Source organism: Jaculus jaculus, chromosome 12, assembly GCF_020740685.1.
Source record: "Jaculus jaculus isolate mJacJac1 chromosome 12, mJacJac1.mat.Y.cur, whole genome shotgun sequence".
Classification (NCBI taxonomy): Eukaryota; Metazoa; Chordata; class Mammalia; order Rodentia; family Dipodidae; genus Jaculus; species Jaculus jaculus.
Window position 1 is genome coordinate 32589496 of NC_059113.1, and position 21255 is coordinate 32610750.

Here is a 21255-nt window from a genome sequence, read left to right on the forward strand (position 1 = left end):
CAGCCAACCTGAGTTTGCAGGTAGTGGGCTTTATATGGCTTCAGTTACGGAAGCTGACGAAGGAAAGAGACTCACTTGTTAAACTGAATAGAAATGTTCCATTGGGGGAGATCATTACATTAACTATTTAAAATAGCTGGGGTGGTGCTCGCTTTGGCAGCACATCTACTAAAATTGCTAGGGTGTGACCCCAGAACAAGGTAAGGGACAGGAAACCATGACCTGGGGCATTGTTAGGCAAGGAGGGGATAGTGACCAGGTGGCATCTTGAGCAATGTGGATAATCCACTTTCCTATGCCTCTGTCACCATACTGCTGACTTTGGTGACTCCATCTTGGGAGCCTGTGCCAAGCTAACAGCATATGGAGTAAATTTGCAGTGGCTGGAGGTTGTAGAGAGCCCAAGTCTTATCTCTGTCTCCATTTCTCAGTCTGTATCTTCTTACAAATAAATAAAATTATTAAAAAATATTTGTTCGCAGCGGGGTGTGGTGGCATATGCCTTAAACCCAGCACTCAAGAGGCAGTGGTAAGAGGATTGCTATGAGTTTAAGGCAACCCTGGGGACTTCTGGTTAAGATGGCGGCGTAGGTACCACGCCAAAGCAGCTAAGGGGGGAAAAAGACCAAAAAACTCAGTAAAATACACACTTTTACTAAAAAGTGAGTTGTATAGGAAATTGAAGCAGCAGCAGAGAAGGAGAAGAGATCCAGACCATCCAGAGTCCGCACAGGCCGGCAGAAGCGGCTCCGTCAGCTCAGCCAACCGCCGTGCCAGCCAGAAAGCCGCCAGACTCGGCTCGAGCCGCAGGAAAAGCCAGGTGCGGGCGCTTCCCCTCACACCGCGCTCTCCGCAACTCGGGACACGTGAGGGGAGAGCAGCAGCGAGCAGCGGAGGAGCAGACCGCGAGGTAGAAGCACACGTGGAGCAACGAGAGAACCAGAACAGCCGCGGCTCCCTCCCCTCCCCCACCGCCTGAGCCCAGCTCCAGCGAACAGAGCAGCGGTCCCGGGACCGGCCACGCCAACTTGAGCCAACAGCAGGATCCAAGCAGGAGCAGAGTCCGGCAGCAACATCAGTGGCTCCGGCAATGGTAACAGCAGCCCCAGCAGTAGCAGCTCCAGTCGCGGCAGCAGCGGCAGACCCAGCAGCACCAGCGGCAGTGGACCCAACAGCAGCAGCTTCAGCAGCAGTGGTGGCTCCAGCAGTGGCAGCTACAGCAGCAGCAGAGGCAGCAGCAGCGGTGGGCCCAGCAGCAGCAGCAGCTACAGACCCAGCAGCGGCAACTTGAGCAGCAGCAGTTCCAGCAGCGGGGGTGCTGATCTGCACGGCCACACTTGCCAGGCTCAGTTTGCCTCGCAGGAAAAGCCAGTGCCCAGCTCCAGAAATCAGAACAGCAGCCCGACGACCCAGGCAGCAACTTGACTGAGACCAAAATCATCCAAGGTAACTGGGATTGCACCAGGGAAGGGTCTCATTTGGTTGCAAGCTGACTTGGATCCCTCAACAGACCAGAAATCTTAACCTCTTTGTTGACAGAGGATCTGGTCGTTATAATAACTACTCTTGCATACATACTTGGGGCTGTTTTTGATTGAATGTGTACAGTGTTCAGTTAAATTTTAGAATCTGCCCGTATTTTATTCCACTCAGCCGGATTGAATACTCCCATAGCAGGGAAACTCAACCCCTAGGAACACCTTTGTAGATACTCTGAGAATCTTAAGAGCCACACCTAACACCTTAAGCTCCTACCCTGAAAATATATAACATCAAATCAATTGATACAGCTAAGAATACCCAGATAGCTAGAAAATCCAAGCATTAACTATATCCAAGATGCAAAAATATATACATTATAACACAAGAAACACTAAAAAGCAAGACGATATAAATCCACCTAAAAGTATTAATGTGTCAGAAATGCAGTCCAGTGAGAACAAGTTAGAGGAAATGCCTGAGAAAGAGTTCAAAAGAATGATTATAAATATGTTCAAAGAAGTCAAAGAACAAATCAAAAGAATCAAAGAAGAAATCAAGGAAGAAATCAAAGAGGAAATCAAAGGAATCAAAGAAGACACAGGATAACAATTTAATGAAATAAAGAAGGCAATATAAGACACAAATAAGGAAATAGAAATAATAAAGAAAAACCCGTCAGAATTACTAGCAATGAAGAACACAGTTAATGAAATAAAAAACTCTGTAGAAAATCTACCAGTAGGATGGATGAGGGAGAGGACAGAATATCTAAGCTAGAAGACCAGGTAGCAGATCTAATACAGTCCAACAAAGAGAAAGACAAACTTACAGAAAAGTATGAGTGGGAATTTCAAGATATTCGGGACAAAACCTGGAAAGAACCTCTTCTTGCCATATTATAATCAAACTTCCAAACACACAAACCAAAGAAAAAATATTGAAAGCAGTTAGAGAGAAAAATCAAGTTACCTACAAAAGCAAGCCCATAAGGATTACAGCAGATTATTCAACACAAACTTTTTTTTTTTAATTTTATTTATTTATTTGAGAGCGACAGACACAGAGAGAAAGACAGGTAGAGGGAGAGAGAGAGAATGGGCGCGCCAGGGCTTCCAGCCACTGCAAACGAACTCCAGACGCGTGCGCCCCCTTGTGCATCTGGCTAACGTGGGACCTGGGGAACCGAGCCTCGAACCGGGTCCTTTGGCTTCACAGGCAAGCGCTTAACCACTAAGCCATCTCTCCAGCCCAACACAAACTTGTAAAGCCAGAAGGGCTTGGAGTGATATATTCCAAGTTCTGAAAGATAACAACTGTCAACCAAGGTTACTTTATCCTGCAAAGTTATCCATTCAAATAGATGGAGAAATAAGGACATTCCATGACAGGAGCAGGTTAAAGGAGTATTTGAAGACAAAACCAGCTGTACAGAAAATGCTTGATAGAATCCTCCATGCTGAAGAAAAGGAAAAGCACACATATAAGGAACCTAGAAAAAGCAAGCAATACTGAAATACTAGTTAACACAATAGAGAGCACAGGTAGAACCAGAACTACAAAAAAAAAAAAAAAAAAAAGGCAAACATAAATACACACCTTTCAATAATATCTCTTAATACCAATGGCCTCAATGCCCCAACGAAAAGACATAGGTTTGCAGAATGGGTTAAAAAGCAGGATCCTACAATTTGTTTTCTCCAAGAAACTCACCTTTCTACAAAGGATAGACATTATCTTAGGGTGAAAGGTTGGAAGACGGTGTTTCAAGCAAATGGACCTAGAAAACAAGCAGGGATTGCTATCCTAATATCTGACAAGGTAGACTTTAGTCCAACACTAGTCAAGAAAGATAAGGAAGGTCACTTTATATTGATTAAGGGCACACTCCAACAGGAGGACATTACAATCCTAAACATATATGCACCTAACATGGGGGCACCCAAATTCGTCAAACAAACACTATTAGAACTAAGGTCACAGATAACAACAAACACAGTGATGGTGGGTGACTTTAACATCCCACTCTCATCAATTGACAGGTCATTTCAGGAAAAAATAAACAGAGAGGCATCTGGACTAAGTGAGGTCATAGAAGGAATGGACCTAACAGATATATACAGGACATTTCATCCAAAGGCTGCGGAATATACATTCTTTTCAGCAGCACATGGAACATTCTCTAAAATAGACCATATATTAGGACACAAAGCAAATCTTAACAAATTCAGGAACATTGAAATAATTCCTTGCATTCTATCTGACCACAATGGAATTAAACTACACATCAGTAGCAAGAAAGGCTATAGACCATACACAAAATCATGGAAACTAAACAATATGCTACTAAATGATGAATGGGTCAATGAAGAAATCAAGAAGGAAATCAAAAAATTTATAGAGTCAAACGATAATGAGAACACAACATACCAAAATCTCTGGGACACAATGAAGGCAGTTCTAAGATGTAAATTTATAGCCTTAAGTGCCTATATTAAGAAATTAAGGCCACCCTGAAATTACATAGTGTATTCCACATTAGCCTGGCCTAGAGCAAGACCCTACCTTAAAAAAAAAAATTACTTGCAGGAGGGGGAGCGTGAGAGAAAAAAGGAATAGGTGGATCAGGGCCTATTGCCATGGCAAACAAACTTCATATGTTTGCAACTCTTTGTGTATCTGGCTTTATGTGAGCCCTGGGGAATTTGAACTGCACCCTCAGGCATTAGAAGCAAGCCCCTTTTTCCACTGAGCTCTCTCTCCAGCCCCTTATATGGCTTTTGTCTGTCTCTCAGTTTTAGGATCCATTGTGAATGTTTATAGTGTTTGTTTGACGAATTTGGGAGCCCCCATGTTAGGTGCATATATGTTTAGGATTGTAATGTCCTCCTGTTGGAGTGTGCTCTTAATCAATATAAAGTGACCTTCCTTATCTTTCTTGACTAACGTCGGACTAAAGTCTACCCTGTCTGATATTAGGATAGCAACCCCTGCTTGTTTTCTAGGCCCATTTGCTTGAAACACTGTCTTCCAACCTTTCACCCTAAGATAATGTCTATCCTTTGTAGAAAGGTGAGTTTCTTGGAGACAACAAATTGTAGGATCCTGCTTTTTAACCCAGTCTGCAAATCTATGTCTTTTCGTTGGGGCATTGAGACCGTTGATATTAAGAGATATTATTGAAAGGTGTGTATTTATGTTTGCCATTTTTCTGTGTGTGTGTGTTTCTGGTTCTACCTGTGCTCTCTTCTGTTAACTGGTATTTGAGTATAGCTTGTTTTTTCTAGGTTCCTTATATGTGTGCTTTTCCTTTTCTTCAGCATGGAGGATTCTATCAAGTATTTTCTGTAGAGCTGGTTTTGTCTTCAAATACTCCTTTAACCTGCTTTTGTCATGGAATGTCTTTATTTCTCCATCTATTTGAATGGATAACTTTGCAGGATAAAGTAACCTTGGTTGACAGTTGTTATCTTTCAGAACTTGGAATATATCACTCCAAACCCTTCTGGCTTTAAAAGTTTGTGTTGAGGGCTGGAGAGATGGCTTAGCGGTTAAGCGCTTGCCTGTGAAGCCTAAGGACCCCGGTTCGAGGCTCGGTTCCCCAGGTCCCACGTTAGCCAGATGCACAAGGGGGCGCACGCGTCTGGAGTTCATTTGCAGTGGCTGGAAGCCCTGGCGCGCCCATTCTCTCTCTTCCTCTGTCTTTCTCTCTATGTCTGTCACTCTCAAATAAATAAATTAAAAAAAAAAGTTTGTGTTGAATAATCTGCTGTAATCCTTATGGGCTTGCTTTTGTAGGTAATTTGATTTTTCTCTCTAACTGCTTTCAATATTTTTTCTTTGGTGTGTGTGTTTGGAAGTTTGATTATAATATGGCGAGGAGAGGTTCTTTCTGGGTTTTGTCTGGCTGGGGTTCTAAAGGCTTCCTGTATCTGTATTGGCACCTCTTTCCCAATTTGGGGGATATTTTCCTCTATGATTTTGTTGAAAATGCCTACTATGCCTCTGGAGTGGAGTTCTTCTCCTTCTACTATGCCCTGAATTCTTATATTGGATCTTTTCATAGTGTCCCGAATATCTTGAAATTCCCACTCATACTTTTCTATAAGTTTGTCTTTCTCTTTGTTGGACTGCATTAGGTCTGCCACCTGGTCTTCTAGCTTAGATATTCTGTCCTCTCCCTCATCCATCCTACTGGCGAGATTTTCTACAGAGTTTTTTATTTCATTAACTGTGTTCTTCATTGCTAGTAATTCTGACTGGTTTTTCTTTATTATTTCTATTTCCCTATTTATGTCTTGTATTGCCTTCTTTATTTCATTAAATTGGTGTCCTGCCTCTTCTTTGATTCCTTTGATTTCCTCTTTGATTTCTTCTTTGGTTGTTTTCATGTGTTCTTTGACCTCTTTGAACATATTTATAATTATTCTTTTGAACTCTTTCTCAGGCATTTCCTCTAACTCTTTCTCACTGGAGGACATTTCTGATGCATTAATACTTTTAGGTGGATTTATATCGTCTTGCTTTTTAGTGTTTCTTGTGTTATAATGTATATATTTTTGCATCTTGGATTAAGTTAATGCTTGGATTTTCTAGCTAGCTGTGTATTCTTAGCTGCATCAATTGATTTGGTGTAATATATTTTCAGGGTAGGACCTTAAGGTGTTAGGTGTGGCTCTTAAGACTCTCAGAGTATCTACAAAGATGTTCTTAGGGGTTGAGTTTCCCTGCTATAGGAGTATTCAAGCAGGCTGAGTGGAATAAAATACAGATAGATTCTAAAATTTAACTAAACACTGTACACATTCAATCAAAAACAGCCTCGAGTATGTATGCAAGAGTAGTTATTATAATGACCAGATCTTCTATCAACAAAGAGGTTTAGATTTCTGGTCTGTTGAGGGATCCAAGTCAGCTTGTGACCAGTGAGACCCTTCCCTGGTGCAATCCAGTTACCTTGGGTGATTTTGGTCTCAGTCAAGTTGCTGCCTGGGTCATTGGGCTGCTGTTCTGATTTCTTGAGCTGGGCACTTGCTTTTCCTACGGGGCAAACTGAGCCGCTGCTGCTGCCTCTGCTGCTGCTGTAGCTGCCACTGCTGGAGCCACCACTGCTGCTGAAGCAGCTGCTGCTGTGTCCACTGCCGCTGCTCCCCCTGAAGCTGCTGCTGCCAAGTCTGCCGCTGCTGCCGCTCCTGGGTCTGCTGCTGCTGGGGCTGCTGTTACCGGTGCTGGAGCCACTGAAGTTGCTGCCGAACTCTGCTCCTGCTTGGGTCCCTTTGTCAGCCCAAGTTGGTGTGGCTGGGTCCCGGGCTCTGTTCGCTGGAGCTGGGCTCAGGCGGTGGGGGAGGGGAGGGAGCCGCGGCTGCTCTGGTTCTCTCGCTGCTCCATGTGTTCTTCTACCTCGCGGTCTGCTCCTCCCTCCGCTGCTCGCTGCCGCTCTCCCCTCACATTTCCGAGTTGCGGAGAGCGCGGTGTGAGGGGAAAATCCCGCACCTGGCTTTTCCTGCGGTCGAGCCGAGAGTCTGGCAGCTTTCTGCTGTGCCGCGGCCGTGGCGGTTGGCCGAGCTGCCGGAGCCTCTTTTCCCGCCTGTGCAGGCTCTGGATGCTCTAGAACAATTCTACTTCCCTGCTGCCGCTTCAATTTCCTATACACCTCACTTTTTAGTAAAAGTGTGTATTTTGCTAAGTTTTTTTGGTCTTTGTCCCCCCTAGGCTGCTTTGGCGTGGTACCTACGCCGCCATCTTAACCGGAAGTCCGTGAATGTTTATTATATCTGTACTATACATTCTTCAGTTTTGTCCTGTACTGCAATAGACTTTTGTATTGGTTATGTCTTGTACTGCATAGTCTTTTGTGCTGACGCTTTAATTTTTATACTGGTTCAAGACCAGGATCTGTATTGCAGCTTCTGACCTGTACTGAAAATCATCTTGCATTTCTTCTTACCTCCACAGCACAGCTGCAGGCATCTGTATGCCAACACACGATTTTTATGTTTCTGCAAAACTAGCCTGTTTCATACTCAAGGTGTCTGACACTACGTCAAGGCCTTGGTCTCTGAGAGTCACCAACAATGAGACTTGTCCAAGATAAGATATATGAACTCCAAACCACCAAGAATCAGGGTTCAGACTTTGGAAGAGATTTCCCTGGGCCTACAGTGGCGTGAAAATAAGGTGATTCTCTATGGTAATCTAAGGAGTTGGTTCTGTGAGTTTTAATTTCCCTCATCAATTTGTATCAGTTCTGCAGTATCAGCACCGTGGTAAATCCATCATGGGGGTGTCCTTCACCAAACCCACTCTCCTTGACTGGATAATCAATATAAAACAATAGCAACAAAAAAATTATTTCAGAAAAGGATATTCAGGAGATTATGATACTAAAATGATACCAGACAATATAAAGCCCTCAGTGAATTAAGATGGCCAACTTTTATTTAATTTTAATTTACTTGTTTGAGGGGGAAGCAGAGATAGAAAAAGAGAATGTGAGTTCCAGGGCCTCCAGCCGCTGAAAATTCCAGATGCATGTGCCTCCTTGTGCACCTGGCTTACGTGGGTACTGAAGGATTCACACCTGGGTGTTTTTACTTTGCAGGCAAGTGCGTTTACCCCTAAGTGATCTCTCCAGCTTAATGGCTTACTTTTCATGTTAAATAGCACCCTGCAGGGAACTCAGAAAGTAACTAAGATTATAGACAGGGAAAATGCAAGATTCTCCTTCTCTTAATTAATTGTAAAACAGCCGGACATGGTGGTGCACGCCTTTAATCCCAGCACTCAGGAGGCAGAGGTAGGTTGATTGCCATGCATTCGAGGCCACCCTGAGATTCCATAGTGAATCACAGGTCAGCCTGGGCTAGAGTGAGACCCTACCTCAAAAAACAAAACAAAACAAAAAATTGTAAAACAGCAAGATCAGTGAGCTACCATTGAGCCATGGGAAAAAAAATTCAAAATTCTCCCTGGAATATTGGCCTGGGGGGCGGGATGGGGGCCGAAAAAGCTCAGCTAGAGTTAGAGCAGAAGATTCAAGACAAGCGATGGAACCCCCCACACACACAACTGCCTTCAAACACACTGTTCAGTAATGAGGTACAGGCTGGCAGGGCTTGAGAATGGCTACACGCAAGGCCATGAACAGGGGGGTGGGAGGCAGGAAACAGTGCTGTTTGGGCTTCAGGGAAATTCCACCACTCCAGGGCCTGACACTGTGGAAGGGGTTGAACAATGGAAGGAGGCGAACCAAGGTGGAAGGTAGGGTCTTGTTCTAGCACTGATGACCTGGAATTCACTCTATAGTCTCAGAGTAGCCTTGAACACACAGCGATCCTTCTACCTTGGCCTCCCAAGTGCTGGGATTAAAGGTTTTTATCACCATACCCGGCTAAAACATGTTTTATTTATTTACATATGTGTGTTTTTTTTAAGGGGGGGAAGATATAGAGAGATATGGGTACACCAGGACCTCCTATATTAATGCTACTCTCACTTCTGGTTAGAGAAGCTTCCCCTTTCAGATGGCGGTGACCACTGGGATCAACCAAAAGGCAACACAGTGCTGAGAAGAATTGTCAGAGGGGTGTCCAGCACTGACACATCTCTATCACACCCTCCAAGGCTCTGGGTTCATTATGTAAGAGATGGCAGAAAGAATGTAAGAGCCAAAGGAAGGGTACCACTCCTTACAATGCAATTGAACAGACAGAAATTGGCCTCGATATCCACAACCTCACCGTGTCTAGCAATACCTTCAAAACATTCGCATAAGAGGAGGAAACGATGATGCATCAAAATAAAAGAGAGACGGGTGTGATGGCGCACACCTTTAATCCCAGCACTTGAGAGGCAGAGGTAGGAGAATCGCTGTGATTTTGAGGCCTCCCTGAGCGTCTGAGCAGCAGAGGCAGAGGTTGCCGCAGCAGCAACAGCGTCATCATCATCATCACCATCATCTGGGGCTGTGCGCATACAGGAGGAGGAAGAGCGGGGGCTGGTCCAGGACGACCCCAGGGACGGCGCCATGGGGGACCCCTGGCCTGAAGCCATCAAAGCCCCAGCGAGGGAGGAGGAGGAAGAGGCCGCCAAGCTGCAGGAGCTGCACGAGGAAGCAGAGGACGCCGAGCCCAGGGTCTGCGCAGGAGAAGACGGAGGCCGACGCCCGCTCGGTGCACGTGGGCAACGTGGACTACGGCGCAGGCGCTGGAAGCCCACTTCCACGCGTGCGGCTCCGTCCTCCGCGTCACCATCCTCTGCGAAAGGGTCACCGGCCATCCCAGAGGGTTCGCCTACATCGAGTTCTCGGAAGAGGAGTCGGCGCGCGCAGCTTTGGCCCCGGACGGGTCCCTGTTCCGAGGAAGACGAATCAAGGTGGTTCCAAAACGAACCAACAGGCTGGGCATGAGCAGCACAGACCGTGGTTTTCCTCGTGCCCTCTTCCGTGCCCGGTGTGCTGACTACAGCCCTTCACCATCTACAGTGCTGTGAACCAAATGCCCGGAGGTCGAGTGTACAGGGGCCGGGCCAGAGGCAGATCATCTTGGTATTCCCCTTACTGGAAGAAAGCATTTGTTAGAAGTCGGGAAAAGGGGGCTAGAGAGATGGCTTAGTGGTTAAGTGTTTGCCTGTGAATCGTAAGGATGCCGGTTTGAGACTCCATCCCCAGGACTCAGGTTTGCCAGGTGCACAAGGGGGAGCACACATCTGGAGATCTCTTGCAGTGCCAGGGGGCCGTGGCTCGCCTATTCACTCTCTCTCTCTCTCTTTTTCTCTCTGCCTCTTTCTATCTCGGCCTGTCGCTCTCAAATCAATAAATAATTTAAAAAAAAAAAAAAGAAGAGCAGAAAATGAAGAAATCCTCTTGAAGGACACTGTAGTGGTTTGATTTAGGTGTCTCCCATAAAGGTGTGTGCTCTGAGTGCTTAGATCTCCAACTGTTGGCAGTTTGGAACTGGATCCTCCTGGAGCCACTGAATACAGGCTTAAGGGTGTTAGAGCCAACTTCTTGCCAGTGTTTGGCACACTCTCCGGTAGCTTTTATCCACTTGATTTTGGCCAGGAGATGATGTCCACCCTATGCTCATGTCATGGTTTTCCCCTGCCATCGTGGAGCTTTCTGTAAGCCAAAATAAGTCTTTCCTCCCACGAGCTGCTCTCGGTCCTGTTCTTCGTGCCAGTAACGGGCAGCTGACTGTAAGGAGACCAAACTGTGGCCCTCGTTCCCTTCCCTCCACTCTCTCCCGACCTTCCGAGTTTCCCCTGCTGCTCTCCTGTCAGTTTCTACCCTCGCCCCGCCCTCTTTTCAGGCTCCCTGTTCCTGAAATTGTTTCCTTTTTTGTTTTTCTGTTTTGTAGTTTTTGTCACAGTTGCCCGTGCTTTGTGCCCAGACCGACCTGGAAATCACAGGGTTGGAGAGATGGCTTAGTGGTCACCTGCAAAGCCAAAGTACCCAGGTCAATTCCCCAGGACCCACATGAGCCAGATGCACAAGGTGGTGGATGTTTGGAGTCCATTTGCAGTGGCTGGAGGCCTTGGCATGCCCATTCGTTAGAAGAAAGAAAAATTCAAAAAGTAGAGCTCACTCTGGAATTTCAGGCTGGCCATGAACTCACAGAGATCTTACTTACATCTTCTATGTGCTGTGATTAAAGGTGTGTGCCTCCACACCACACCCTTTTTTCCATTTTGAGTGTCTTCCGTTGGAAGTTTCTGAAGCCAAAGAACTGGCATCTACTCCGTGACTCTACTGTAAGGCAAGCACCTTAACCTTTGAGCCATCTCTCCAGACCCTCCCATTCTTTTTAGCTCATTTTAGGGAATAGAAATTTATTTTTTAAGTGTGCCTGGGGCTGGAGAGATGGCTTAGTGTTTAAGCGCTTCCTATGAACCCAAGTGTCCAGTTTGATTCCCCAGGACCCATGTAAGCTAATGCAAAAAGAAGCACACCTTGTCTGGAATTCATTTGCAGTGGATAGAGGCCCTGGCACACCCACTCTCTCTTTCTTCCTCTCTCTCTCTCTTTCCCTGTCAAATAAATAACTAAATAAAAATAATGTGCGCCACCATGCCTAGTGCTCAAACATATTGAAAAGAACACGGTGTCTGAGTAAGGTTGGACACGGAAAAGGTCAAGTGGAGACAGTGCCAGGGGATGTAGGAGGAGAGAGTGAGGGAAGACATGCCCCATGCTCATGCTCTGCTTACAAAATAACTTTTAAAAACTTTGTTTGTTTTCTGAGGTAGTGTCTCACTCTAGCCCAGGCTGACCCGGAATTCACTTGCATTCTCAGGGTGGCCTCAAACTCACAGCCATCTTCTACCTCTGACTCTCAAGTGCTGGGATTAAGGGTGTGAGCCGGGTGTGGTGGCTCACACCTTTAATCCCAACAATCTGGAGGCAGAGGTAGGAGGATGGCTGTGAGTTCAAGCCACCCTGAGAACTACATAGTGAATTCCAGGTCAGCATGGGTTAGAGCGATATCCTACATCAAAAAACCAAAAATAAATAAGTAATATTTTAAAAAGCAGCAAATAGCACAATCACATGACTCAGCAAAACCTCTAGGGGCCTTTACCCTGTGATAGTGAAATCAGTTGTCAACTTGATCAGATTAGGAATCCAGTCAACCCATCCTGGGTGGGTCTGTGAAAGCATTTTCAGGAGGATCAAGTGAGGAAGTCCTTCCTCGGGAGTGGGCGGTCCTGGCACTGGAGGCCTGGATATAAAGGAGCGCCCACAGCGGCTGAGTCGCAGAGGCAGAGGTGGCAGGAGCAGCAGAGGCGGCAGCAGCAGCAGCAGCAGCAGCAGCAGCAGCAGCAGCAGTACCAGCATCAGTACCATCATCATCCTTGTCACCATCATCATCATCCTTTGGGGCTGTGCTCATCCAGGAGCCAGAGCTGGTCCACGACGATCCTAAGGACCGCGCCATGGATGACCTCTGGCGTGAGGCCATCAAAGCCCCAGCGAGGGAGGAGGAGGAAGAGTCCGCCAAGCTGCGGGAGCTGCACGAGGAGGCCTGGAAGCAGAGGACGCCGAGCCCGGGGTCTGCGCAGGAGAAGACGCAGGCCGACGCCCGCTCCGTGCACGTGGGCAACGTGGACTACGGCGCCACCGCGCAGGCGCTGGAAGCCCACTTCCACGCGTGCGGCTCCGTCCTGCGCGTCTCCATCCTCTGCGACAGGGTCACTGGCCATCCCAAAGGGTTCGCCTACATCGAGTTCTCGGAAGAGGAGTCGGCGCGCGCAGCTTTGGCCCTGGACGGGTCCCTGTTCCGTGGAAGACAAATCAAGGTGGTTCCAAAACGAACCAACATTCCGGGTATAAGCAGCACAGACCGCGGTTTTCCGCGTGCCCGCTTCCGTGGGCGCTTCCGTGCCCACTTCGGTGCCCGGCGCGCCCACTACAGCCCTTCCCCATCTCCATTCTACAGTGCTGTGAACCGCAGGCCCCGAGGTCGAGTATACAGGGGCCGGGCCAGAGGGAGATCATCTTGGTATTCCCCTTACTGGCAGTAAGCATGTGTTAGATGAAGAGAGGAAAAAAGAAGAAAAAAGAAAAAAGAAAAAAATAAACGTAAGGAACAAGCTGGGGTAGTGGCACACGCCCTCAATCTCAGCACCTTGGAGGAAGAGGCAGGAAGATCACCGCAAGTTCACATCCATCCAGAGACTACATAGTGAATTTCAGGTCAGCTTGGACCACAGTGAGACTTGCATGCCCTTACTCAGGAGGCCCAGAAGGATCTCTGTGATTGAGTCCAGCCTGAGATCATATAGTACATTCTAGGTCTGTGATGAAGAAGGAATTGTTATATGGAAGCATTACCAGTTGTGTAGGAGGTGGTACATTTCAAATGTTTTCTTTGTTGCACAGAATAGCAGACCTTCTGAGTGAGATAACCACCAACCTTTCTGTTTTTCTTCTTTGCCTTTGTAACCAGGCTTGTGACTTGTCATGTAGGCTAGTGTAGCAACTTGTCCTAATAAACCGTGACCAGATGTATGGGTCTGAGGGCTGCGCTCTCGATTTTTTGGCTCCAAGTGTAGTCCTGGTCTCTAATAAATGCCTTTACTTGTTAATATCATGTTCGTATCTGAGTGGTGAATCTCTGAGCGACACCAGACCTATTACAGGGCAGCCTGGGCTAAATTGAACCAGACCCTACCTGGGAAAACAAAAACAACAAAATTACATATTAAAAAATTTTAGCTGTGTGTGGTGGGGCACGCCTTAGTCCCAGCACTTGGGAGGCAGAGGTAGGAGGATCTCTGTGAGTTCGAGGCTTACTTGAAACTCCATAGTGAATGCCAGGTCAGCCTGGACTAAAATGAGACCATACATTGGAAAACAAAAAAACAAAAAAAAATTTCAACTATATAAAAACAGAAGATGACCTTGGGCGATGAAAATATTTTTAAAGCCAGGCCTTGTGGCACACACCTTTAATTCCAACACTTAGAAGGCAGCGGTAGGTGGATCACCATGTGTTCGAGGTCAGCCTGAGCAAGAGTGAAACTCTACCTTGGGAAAAAAAAATTTTGAAAGCTGCACTAAATGCTGAGGGGGATCTGCTTTGGGGAGTGGAGGAGGCCCAGGGAGTGGAGCGACTGGAATTTGCCATGGCAAATGTCCCTGCCACATCTCTTTCTCTCATTCAACCCATTACCCTCTTCTTACGAATAAAATATTTTTATTTATGTTTTTCATTTTTTTATCTATGTATTTGAAAGCCACAGACAGAGAGAAAGAGGCAGAGAGAGAAACTATGGGCGCACCAGGAGCTCCAGGAACTGCAAAGGAACTCCAGACGTGTGCGCCCCCTTGTGCAGCTGGCTAACGTGGGTCCTCGCGAATCGAGTCTGAAAACAGTGTCCTTAGGCTTCAGAGGCAAATGCTTAACCACTAAGCCATCTCTTCAGCCCCCAAAAGTTATCTGTAACGTTTGGGAGTGATCAAGACCAAACAAACCACTCTGAGGTAAAGCTCAAAGATTTTATTCAGGGAAAGCATGGTCTTCCAGGGCTGACTCACAAGAGAGGAGCACAGCCAACCTGAGTTTGCAGGTAGTGGACTTTATACGGCTTCAGTTACGGAAGCTGACGAAGGAAAGAGACTCACTTGTTAAACTGAATAGAAATGTTCCATTGGGGGAGATCATTACATTAACTATTTAAAGTAGCTGGGGTGGTGCTCGCTTTGGCAGCACATATGCTAAAATAGTTACGGTGTGACCCCAGAACAGTGACCATGTAACAAGGTAAGGGGGCCGGAAACCATGACCTGGGCATTGTTAGGCAAGGAGGGGTAGTGACCAGGTGGCATCTTGAGAAATGTGGAGAATCCACTTTCCTATGCCTCTGTCACCATACTGCTGACTTGGTGACTCCATCTATGGAGCCTGTGCCAACCTAACAGTATATGGAGTAAATTTGCAGTGGCTGGAGGTTGTAGAGAGCCCAATTCTTCTCGCTCTCTCTCCATTTCTCAGTCTGTATCTTCTTACAGATAAATACAGAAATTATTAAAAAATATTTATTTGCAGCGGGGTGTGGTGGCACATCCTTTAATCCCAGCACTCAAGAGGCAGCGGTAAGAGGATTGCTCTGAGTTTAAGGCCACCCTGAAATTACATAGTGAATTCCAGATTAGCCTGGCCTAGAGCAAGCCCCTAATTTAAAAAAAAGAAAAAATTACTTGAAGGAGGTGGATCAGGGCCTATTGCCGTGGAAAACAAACTTCATATGTTTGCAACTCTTTGTGTATCTGGCTTTATGTGAGTCCTGGGGAATTTGAACTGCACCTTCAGGCATTAGAAGCAAGCCCCTTTTTCCACTGATATCTCTCCAGCCCCTTATATGGCTTTTTTGTGTCTCTCAGTTTTAGGATCCATTGTGAATGTTTATTATATCTGTACTATACATTCATCAGTTTTGTCCTGTACTGCAATAGACTTTCATATTGGTTACGTCTTGTACTGCATAGTCTTTTGCGCTGACACTTTAGTTTTCCTACTGTTTCAAGACCAGGATCTCTATTGCAGCTTCTGACCTGTACTGAAAATCATCTTGCATTTCATTTTACCTCCACAGCACAGCTGCAGGCATCTGTCTGCCCATTGATCATTTTTCTGTTTCTCTAAAACTAGCCTTTTTCACAGTCAAGGTGTCTGACACTACGCCAGGGCCTTGGTGTCTCAGACTTACCAACAATAAGACTTGTCCAAGAAAAAATATATGAACTCTGAACCATCAGAGTCAGGGTACGCACTTTGGAAGAGATTTCCCTGGGCCTACACTGGCGTGAAAATAAGGTGATTCTCTATGCAAATCTCAGTAGTTGGTTGTGTGAGTTTTAATTTCCCTCATCACAGTGGTGTGAAAATAAGGTGATTCTCTATGCAAATCTGAGGAGTTGGTTGTTTGAGTTTTAATTTCCCTCATCAGTTTGTGTCTGTTCTGCAGTATTAGCACCGTGGGAAATCCATCATGGGGGCGTCCTTCTCCAAACCCACTCTCCTTCACTGGATAATCAAAATAAAACAAGAATAGCAACACAAAAATTACTTCAGAAAAGGATATTCAGGAGATGATGATAGTAAAATGATACCAGACAATATAAAGACCCTCTGTGAATTAAGATGGCCAAGTTTTATTTAATTTTAATTTATTTATTTGAGGGGGAAGCAGAGATAGAAAAAGAGAATGGGAGTTCCAGGGCCTCCAGCTGCTGAAAGTTCCATAGACATGTGCCACCTTATGCACCTGGCTTAGGTGGGTACTGAAGGAATCAAACCTGGGTGCTTTGACTTTGCAGGCAAGTGCCTTAACAACCAAGCCATCTCTCCACCCTAATGAGTTTACTTTTAATGTTAAATAGCACCCTGCAGGGAACTCTGAAAGTAACTAAGATTATAGAAAGGGAAAATGCAAGATTCTCCTTCTCCTAATAAATTGTAAAACAGCCAGACATGGTGGTGCACGCCTTTAATCCCAGTACTCAGGAGGCAGAGGTAGGTTGATTGCCATGAGTTCGAGGCCACCGTGAGATTCCCTAGTGAATTGCAGGTCAGCCTGGGCTAGAGTGAGAACCTACCTCAAAAAAAAAAAAAAAAAAAAATTGTAAAACAGCAAGATCAGCGAGCTGCCATTGAGCCATGGGGAAAAAAATTCAAAATTCTCCCTGGAATATTGGGCTGGGGGGTGGGGGACGGAAACCGCTCAGCTAGAGTTAGAGCAGAAGATTCAAGACAAGCGATGGAACCCTCCCCCACACACAACGGCCTTCAATCACACTGTTCAGTAATGAGGTACAGGCTGGCAGGGCTTGAGGATGGCTACACGCAAGGCCATGAAAAGGGGGCTGGGAGGCAGGAAACAGTGCTGTTTGGGCTTCTGGGAATTTCCACCACTCCAGGGCCTGACACTGTGGAAGGGGTTGAACAATGGAAGGAGGCGAACCAAGGTGGAAGGTAGGGGTCTAGCAATACAATCAAAACATTCACATAATAGGAGGAAAAGATGATGCATCAAAATAAAAAAGAGACGGGTGTGATGGTGCACGCCATTCATCCCAGCATTTGAGAGGCAGAGGTAGGACAATCGCTCTGAGTTCGAGTCCACCCTCAGCGATTGAACGCTAGAGGCGGAGGTGGCAGCAGCAGCAACAGTGTCATCACCATCATCATCTGGGGCTGTGCGCCTCCAGGAGGAGGAAGAGCTAGAGCTGGTCCAGGACGAACCCAGGGCCGGCGCCATGGAGGACCCCTGGCCTGAAGCCATCAAAGCCCCAGCGAGGGAGGAGGAGGAAGAGGCCGCCAAGCTGCGGGAGCTGCGGGAGCTGCACGAGGAGGCCTGGAAGCAGAGGACGCCGAGCCCGGGGTCTGCGCAGGAGAAGACGCAGGCCGAAGACCGCTCCGTGCACGTGGGCAACGTGGACTACGGCGCCACGGCGCAGGCGCTGGAAGCCCACTTCCACGCGTGCGGCTCCGTCCTCCGCGTCTCCATCCTCTGCGACAGGGTCACTGGCCATCCCAAAGGGTTCGCCTACATCGAGTTCTCGGAAGAGGAGTCGGCGCGGTGCATCTTTGGCCCTGGATGGTTCCCTTTTCTGAGGAAGACGAATCAAGGTGGTTCCAAAACAAACCAACAAGCCGGGCATGAGCAGCACAGACCGCGGTTTTTCCCGTGCCCGCTTCCGTGCCCTCTTCGGTGCCCGGCCCACCGACTACAGCCCTTCCCCATCATCCTCTCTACAGTGCTGTGAACCGCAGGCCCTGGGGTCAAGTGTAAAGGGGCAGGGCCAGAGGGCGATCATCGTGGTATTCCCCTTCCTGGACGTAACTGTGTGTTAGGAGAAGACAGAAAAAAGAAGAAATCCTCTGGAAGGACACTGTAGTGGTTTGATTTAGGTGTCTCCCTTAAGATGTGTGCTTAGATCTCCAACTGGTGGCAGTTTGGAACTGGAGCCTCCTGGGGCCACTGAATACAGGCTTAAGGGTGTTAGAGCCAACTTCTTGCCAGTGTTTGGCACACTCTCCTGTTGCTGTTGTCCACTTGATGTTGGCCAGAAGGTGATGTCCACCTCTGCTCATGTCATGGTTTTCCCCGGCCATCGTGGAGCTTTCTGTAAGCCAAAATAAAGCCTTTCCTACCACCAGCTGCTCTTTGTCCTGTTCTTTGTGCCAGGAACGGGCAGCAGACTGTAAGGAGACCAAACTGTGGCCCTCGTTCCCCTCCCTCCACCATCTCCCCGACTTTCCGAGTTTCCCCTGCTGCTCTCCTGTCAGCTTCTACCCTCGCCCCGCCCTCTTTTCGGGCTCCCTGTTTCTGAAATTGTTTCCTTTTTTTTCTGTTTTGTGGTTTTTGTCACAGAAGGGTCTTCCTTTAGCCCAGACCGACCTAGAAATCACAGGGTTGGAGAGATGGCTTAGTGGTCACCTGCAAAGCCAAGGACCCATGTCGATTCCCCAGGACCCACATGAGCAAGATGTACAAGGTGGTGGATGTTTGGAGTTCATTTGCAGTGGCTGGACGCCTTGGCATGCCCATTCGTTAGAAGAAAGAAAAATTCAAAAAGAAGAGCTCACTCTGTAGTTTCAGGCTGGCCATGAACCCACAGAGATCCTAGTTATGTCTTCTATGTGCTGTGATTAAAGATGTGTGCCACCACACCAGACCCATTTTTCCATTTTGAGTGTCTTCCGTTGGAAGTTTCTGAAGCCAAAGAACTGGGCTCTACTCCGTGACTGTACTGTAAGGCAAGCACCTTAACCATTGAGCCATCACTCCAGCCCCTCTCCTTCTTTTTTACCTCATTTTAGGGAGTGAGACTTTTCTTTTTTAAATGTGTCTGGGGCTGGAGAGATGGCTTAGCGGTTAAGCGCTTGCCTGTGAAGCCTAAGGACACCGGTTTGAGGCTCCATTCCCCAGGACTCCCGTTAGCCAGATGCACAAGGGGGAGCATGGTTCTGGAGTTCGTTTGCAGTGCCTGGAGGCCTTGGCTTGCCCATTCACTGTCTCTGTCTCTGTGCCTCTTTCTCTCTCTATCTGTTGCTCTCAAACAAATAAATAAAAATAAACCAAAAAGCTTTAGAAAAAAAATGTGCCTGAAGCTGGGCATGGTGGCATACGTCTTTAATCTCAGACCTTGAGAGGGAGAGGTAGGAGAATCGCCGTAAGTTCGAGGCCACCCTGAGACTACATAGTAAACTCTAGTTCAGCCGGAACAAGTGTGAGACCATGCCTAAAAAAAAAAAAAAGTGTCTGAGGAGGGCTGGAGGAATGATGTAGAAGTTAAGGCGCTTGCCTGAAAGCCAAAAGGCCCAGTATGATTCCCCAGTACCCATATAAGCTGATGCAGAAGAAAGCACACCTTGTCTGGGATTCATTGGCAGTGAATAGAGGCCCTGGCACACCCACTCTCTCTTGCTTCCTCTCTCTCTCTTTCCCTGTCAAATAAATAACTAAATAAAAATAATGTGCGCAATCATGCCTAGCGCGCAAACATATTGAAAAGAACAACGTGTCTGAGTAAGGTTGGACACGGAAAAGGTCAAGTGGAGAAGGTGACAGGAGATGCAGGAGGAGACAGTGAGGGAAGACATGCCCCATGCTCATGCTCTGCTTACAAAATAACTTTTAAAAACCTTGTTTGTTTTCTGAGGTAGTGTCTCACTCTAGCCCAGGCTGACCCGGAATTCACTTGTATTCTCAGGGTGGCCTCAAACTCACAGCCATCTTCTACCTCTGACTCTCAAGTGCTGGGATTAAGGGTGTGAGCCGGGTGTGGTGGCTCACACCTTTAATCCCAACAATCTGGAGGCAGAGGTAGGAGGATGGCTGTGAGTTCAAGCCACCCTGAGAACTACATAGTGAATTCCAGGTCAGCATGGGTTAGAGCGATATCCTATTTCAAAAAACCAAAAATAAATAAATAATATTTTAAAAAGCAGCAAATACCACAATCACATGACTCAGCAAAACCTCTATGGGCCTTTACCCTGTGATAGTGAAATCAGTTGTCAACTTGATCAGATTAGGAATCCAGCCAACCCACCCTGGGTGGGTCTGTGAAAGCATTTTCAGGACGATCAAGTGAGGAAGTCCTTCATCGGGAGTGGGCGGTCCTGGCACTGGAGGTCTGTATATAAAGGAGCTCCCACAGCGGCTGAGGCGCAGAGGCAGAGGTGGCAGCAGCAGCAGCATCATCAGCATCAGTACCATCAGCATCACTGTCACCATCATCATCATCATCCTTTGGGGCTGTGCTCATCCAGGAGCCAGAGCTGGTCCACGACGATCCTAAGGACGGCGCCATGGATGACCTCTGGCGTGAAGCCATCAAAGCCCCAGCGAGGGAGGAGGAGGAAGAGGCCGCCAAGCTGCGGGAGCTGCACGAGGAGGCCTGGAAGCAGAGGACGCCGAGCCCGGGGTCTGCGCAGGAGAAGACGCAGGCCGACGCCCGCTCCGTGCACGTGGGCAACGTGGACTACGGCGCCACGGCGCAGGCGCTGGAAGCCCACTTCCACGCGTGCGGCTCCGTCCTCCGCGTCACCATCCTCTGCGACAGGGTCACTGGCCATCCCAAAGGGTTCGCCTACGTCGAGTTCTCGGAAGAGGAGTCGGCGCGGGCAGCTTTGGCCCTGGACGGGTCCCTGTTCCGTGGAAGACAAATCAAGGTGGTTCCAAAACGAACCAACATTCCGGGTATAAGCAGCACAGACCGCGGTTTTCCGCGTGCCCGCTTCCGTGGGCGCTTCCGTGCCCACTTCGGTGACCGGCGCGCCCACTACAGCCCTTCCCCATCTCCATTCTACAGTGCTGTGAACCGCAGGCCCCGAGGTCGAGTGTACAGGGGCCGGGCCAGAGGGAAATCATCGTGGTATTCCCCTTACTGGCAGTAAGCATGTGTTAGATGAAGAGAGGAAAAAAGAAGAAAGAAGAAAAAAGAAAAAAAATAAACATAAGGAACAAGCTGGGGTAGTGGCACACGCCCTCATCTTAGCACCTGGGAGGAAGAGGCTGGAAGATCACCGCAAGTTCACATCCATCCAGAGACTACATAGTGAATTTCAGGTCAGCTTGGACCACAGTGAGACTTGCATGCCTTTACTCAGGAGGCCCAGAAGGATCTCTGTGATTGAGTCCAGCCTGAGATCATATAGTACATTCTAGGTCTGTGATGGATAAGGAAATGTTATATGGAAGCATTACCAGTTGTGTAGGAGGTGGTACATTTCAAATGTTTTCTTTGTTGCACAGAATAGCAGACCT

General features: G+C 47.5%; 2 protein-coding genes and 2 pseudogenes across 2 annotated transcripts; all 4 read left to right on the forward strand.

Annotated features, from left to right (window-relative positions):
- The first annotated feature begins 8472 nt into the window (after positions 1-8472).
- Positions 8473-10091, forward strand: LOC123453564 (annotated as a pseudogene).
- A 30-nt stretch (positions 10092-10121) lies between these two features.
- On the forward strand, positions 10122-12999 carry LOC123453565 (polyadenylate-binding protein 2-like). The gene is made up of 2 exons (XM_045130589.1): positions 10122-10127; positions 12373-12999. The coding sequence occupies exons 1-2, from the start codon at positions 10122-10124 to the stop codon at positions 12997-12999; spliced, it is 633 nt and encodes a 210-aa protein (XP_044986524.1).
- A 4237-nt stretch (positions 13000-17236) lies between these two features.
- LOC123453566 lies at positions 17237-17823 on the forward strand (annotated as a pseudogene).
- A 1734-nt stretch (positions 17824-19557) lies between these two features.
- Positions 19558-20885, forward strand: LOC123453567 (polyadenylate-binding protein 2-like). Its single transcript, XM_045130590.1, has 2 exons — positions 19558-19572; positions 20259-20885. The coding sequence occupies exons 1-2, from the start codon at positions 19558-19560 to the stop codon at positions 20883-20885; spliced, it is 642 nt and encodes a 213-aa protein (XP_044986525.1).
- The last annotated feature ends 370 nt before the right edge of the window (positions 20886-21255 follow it).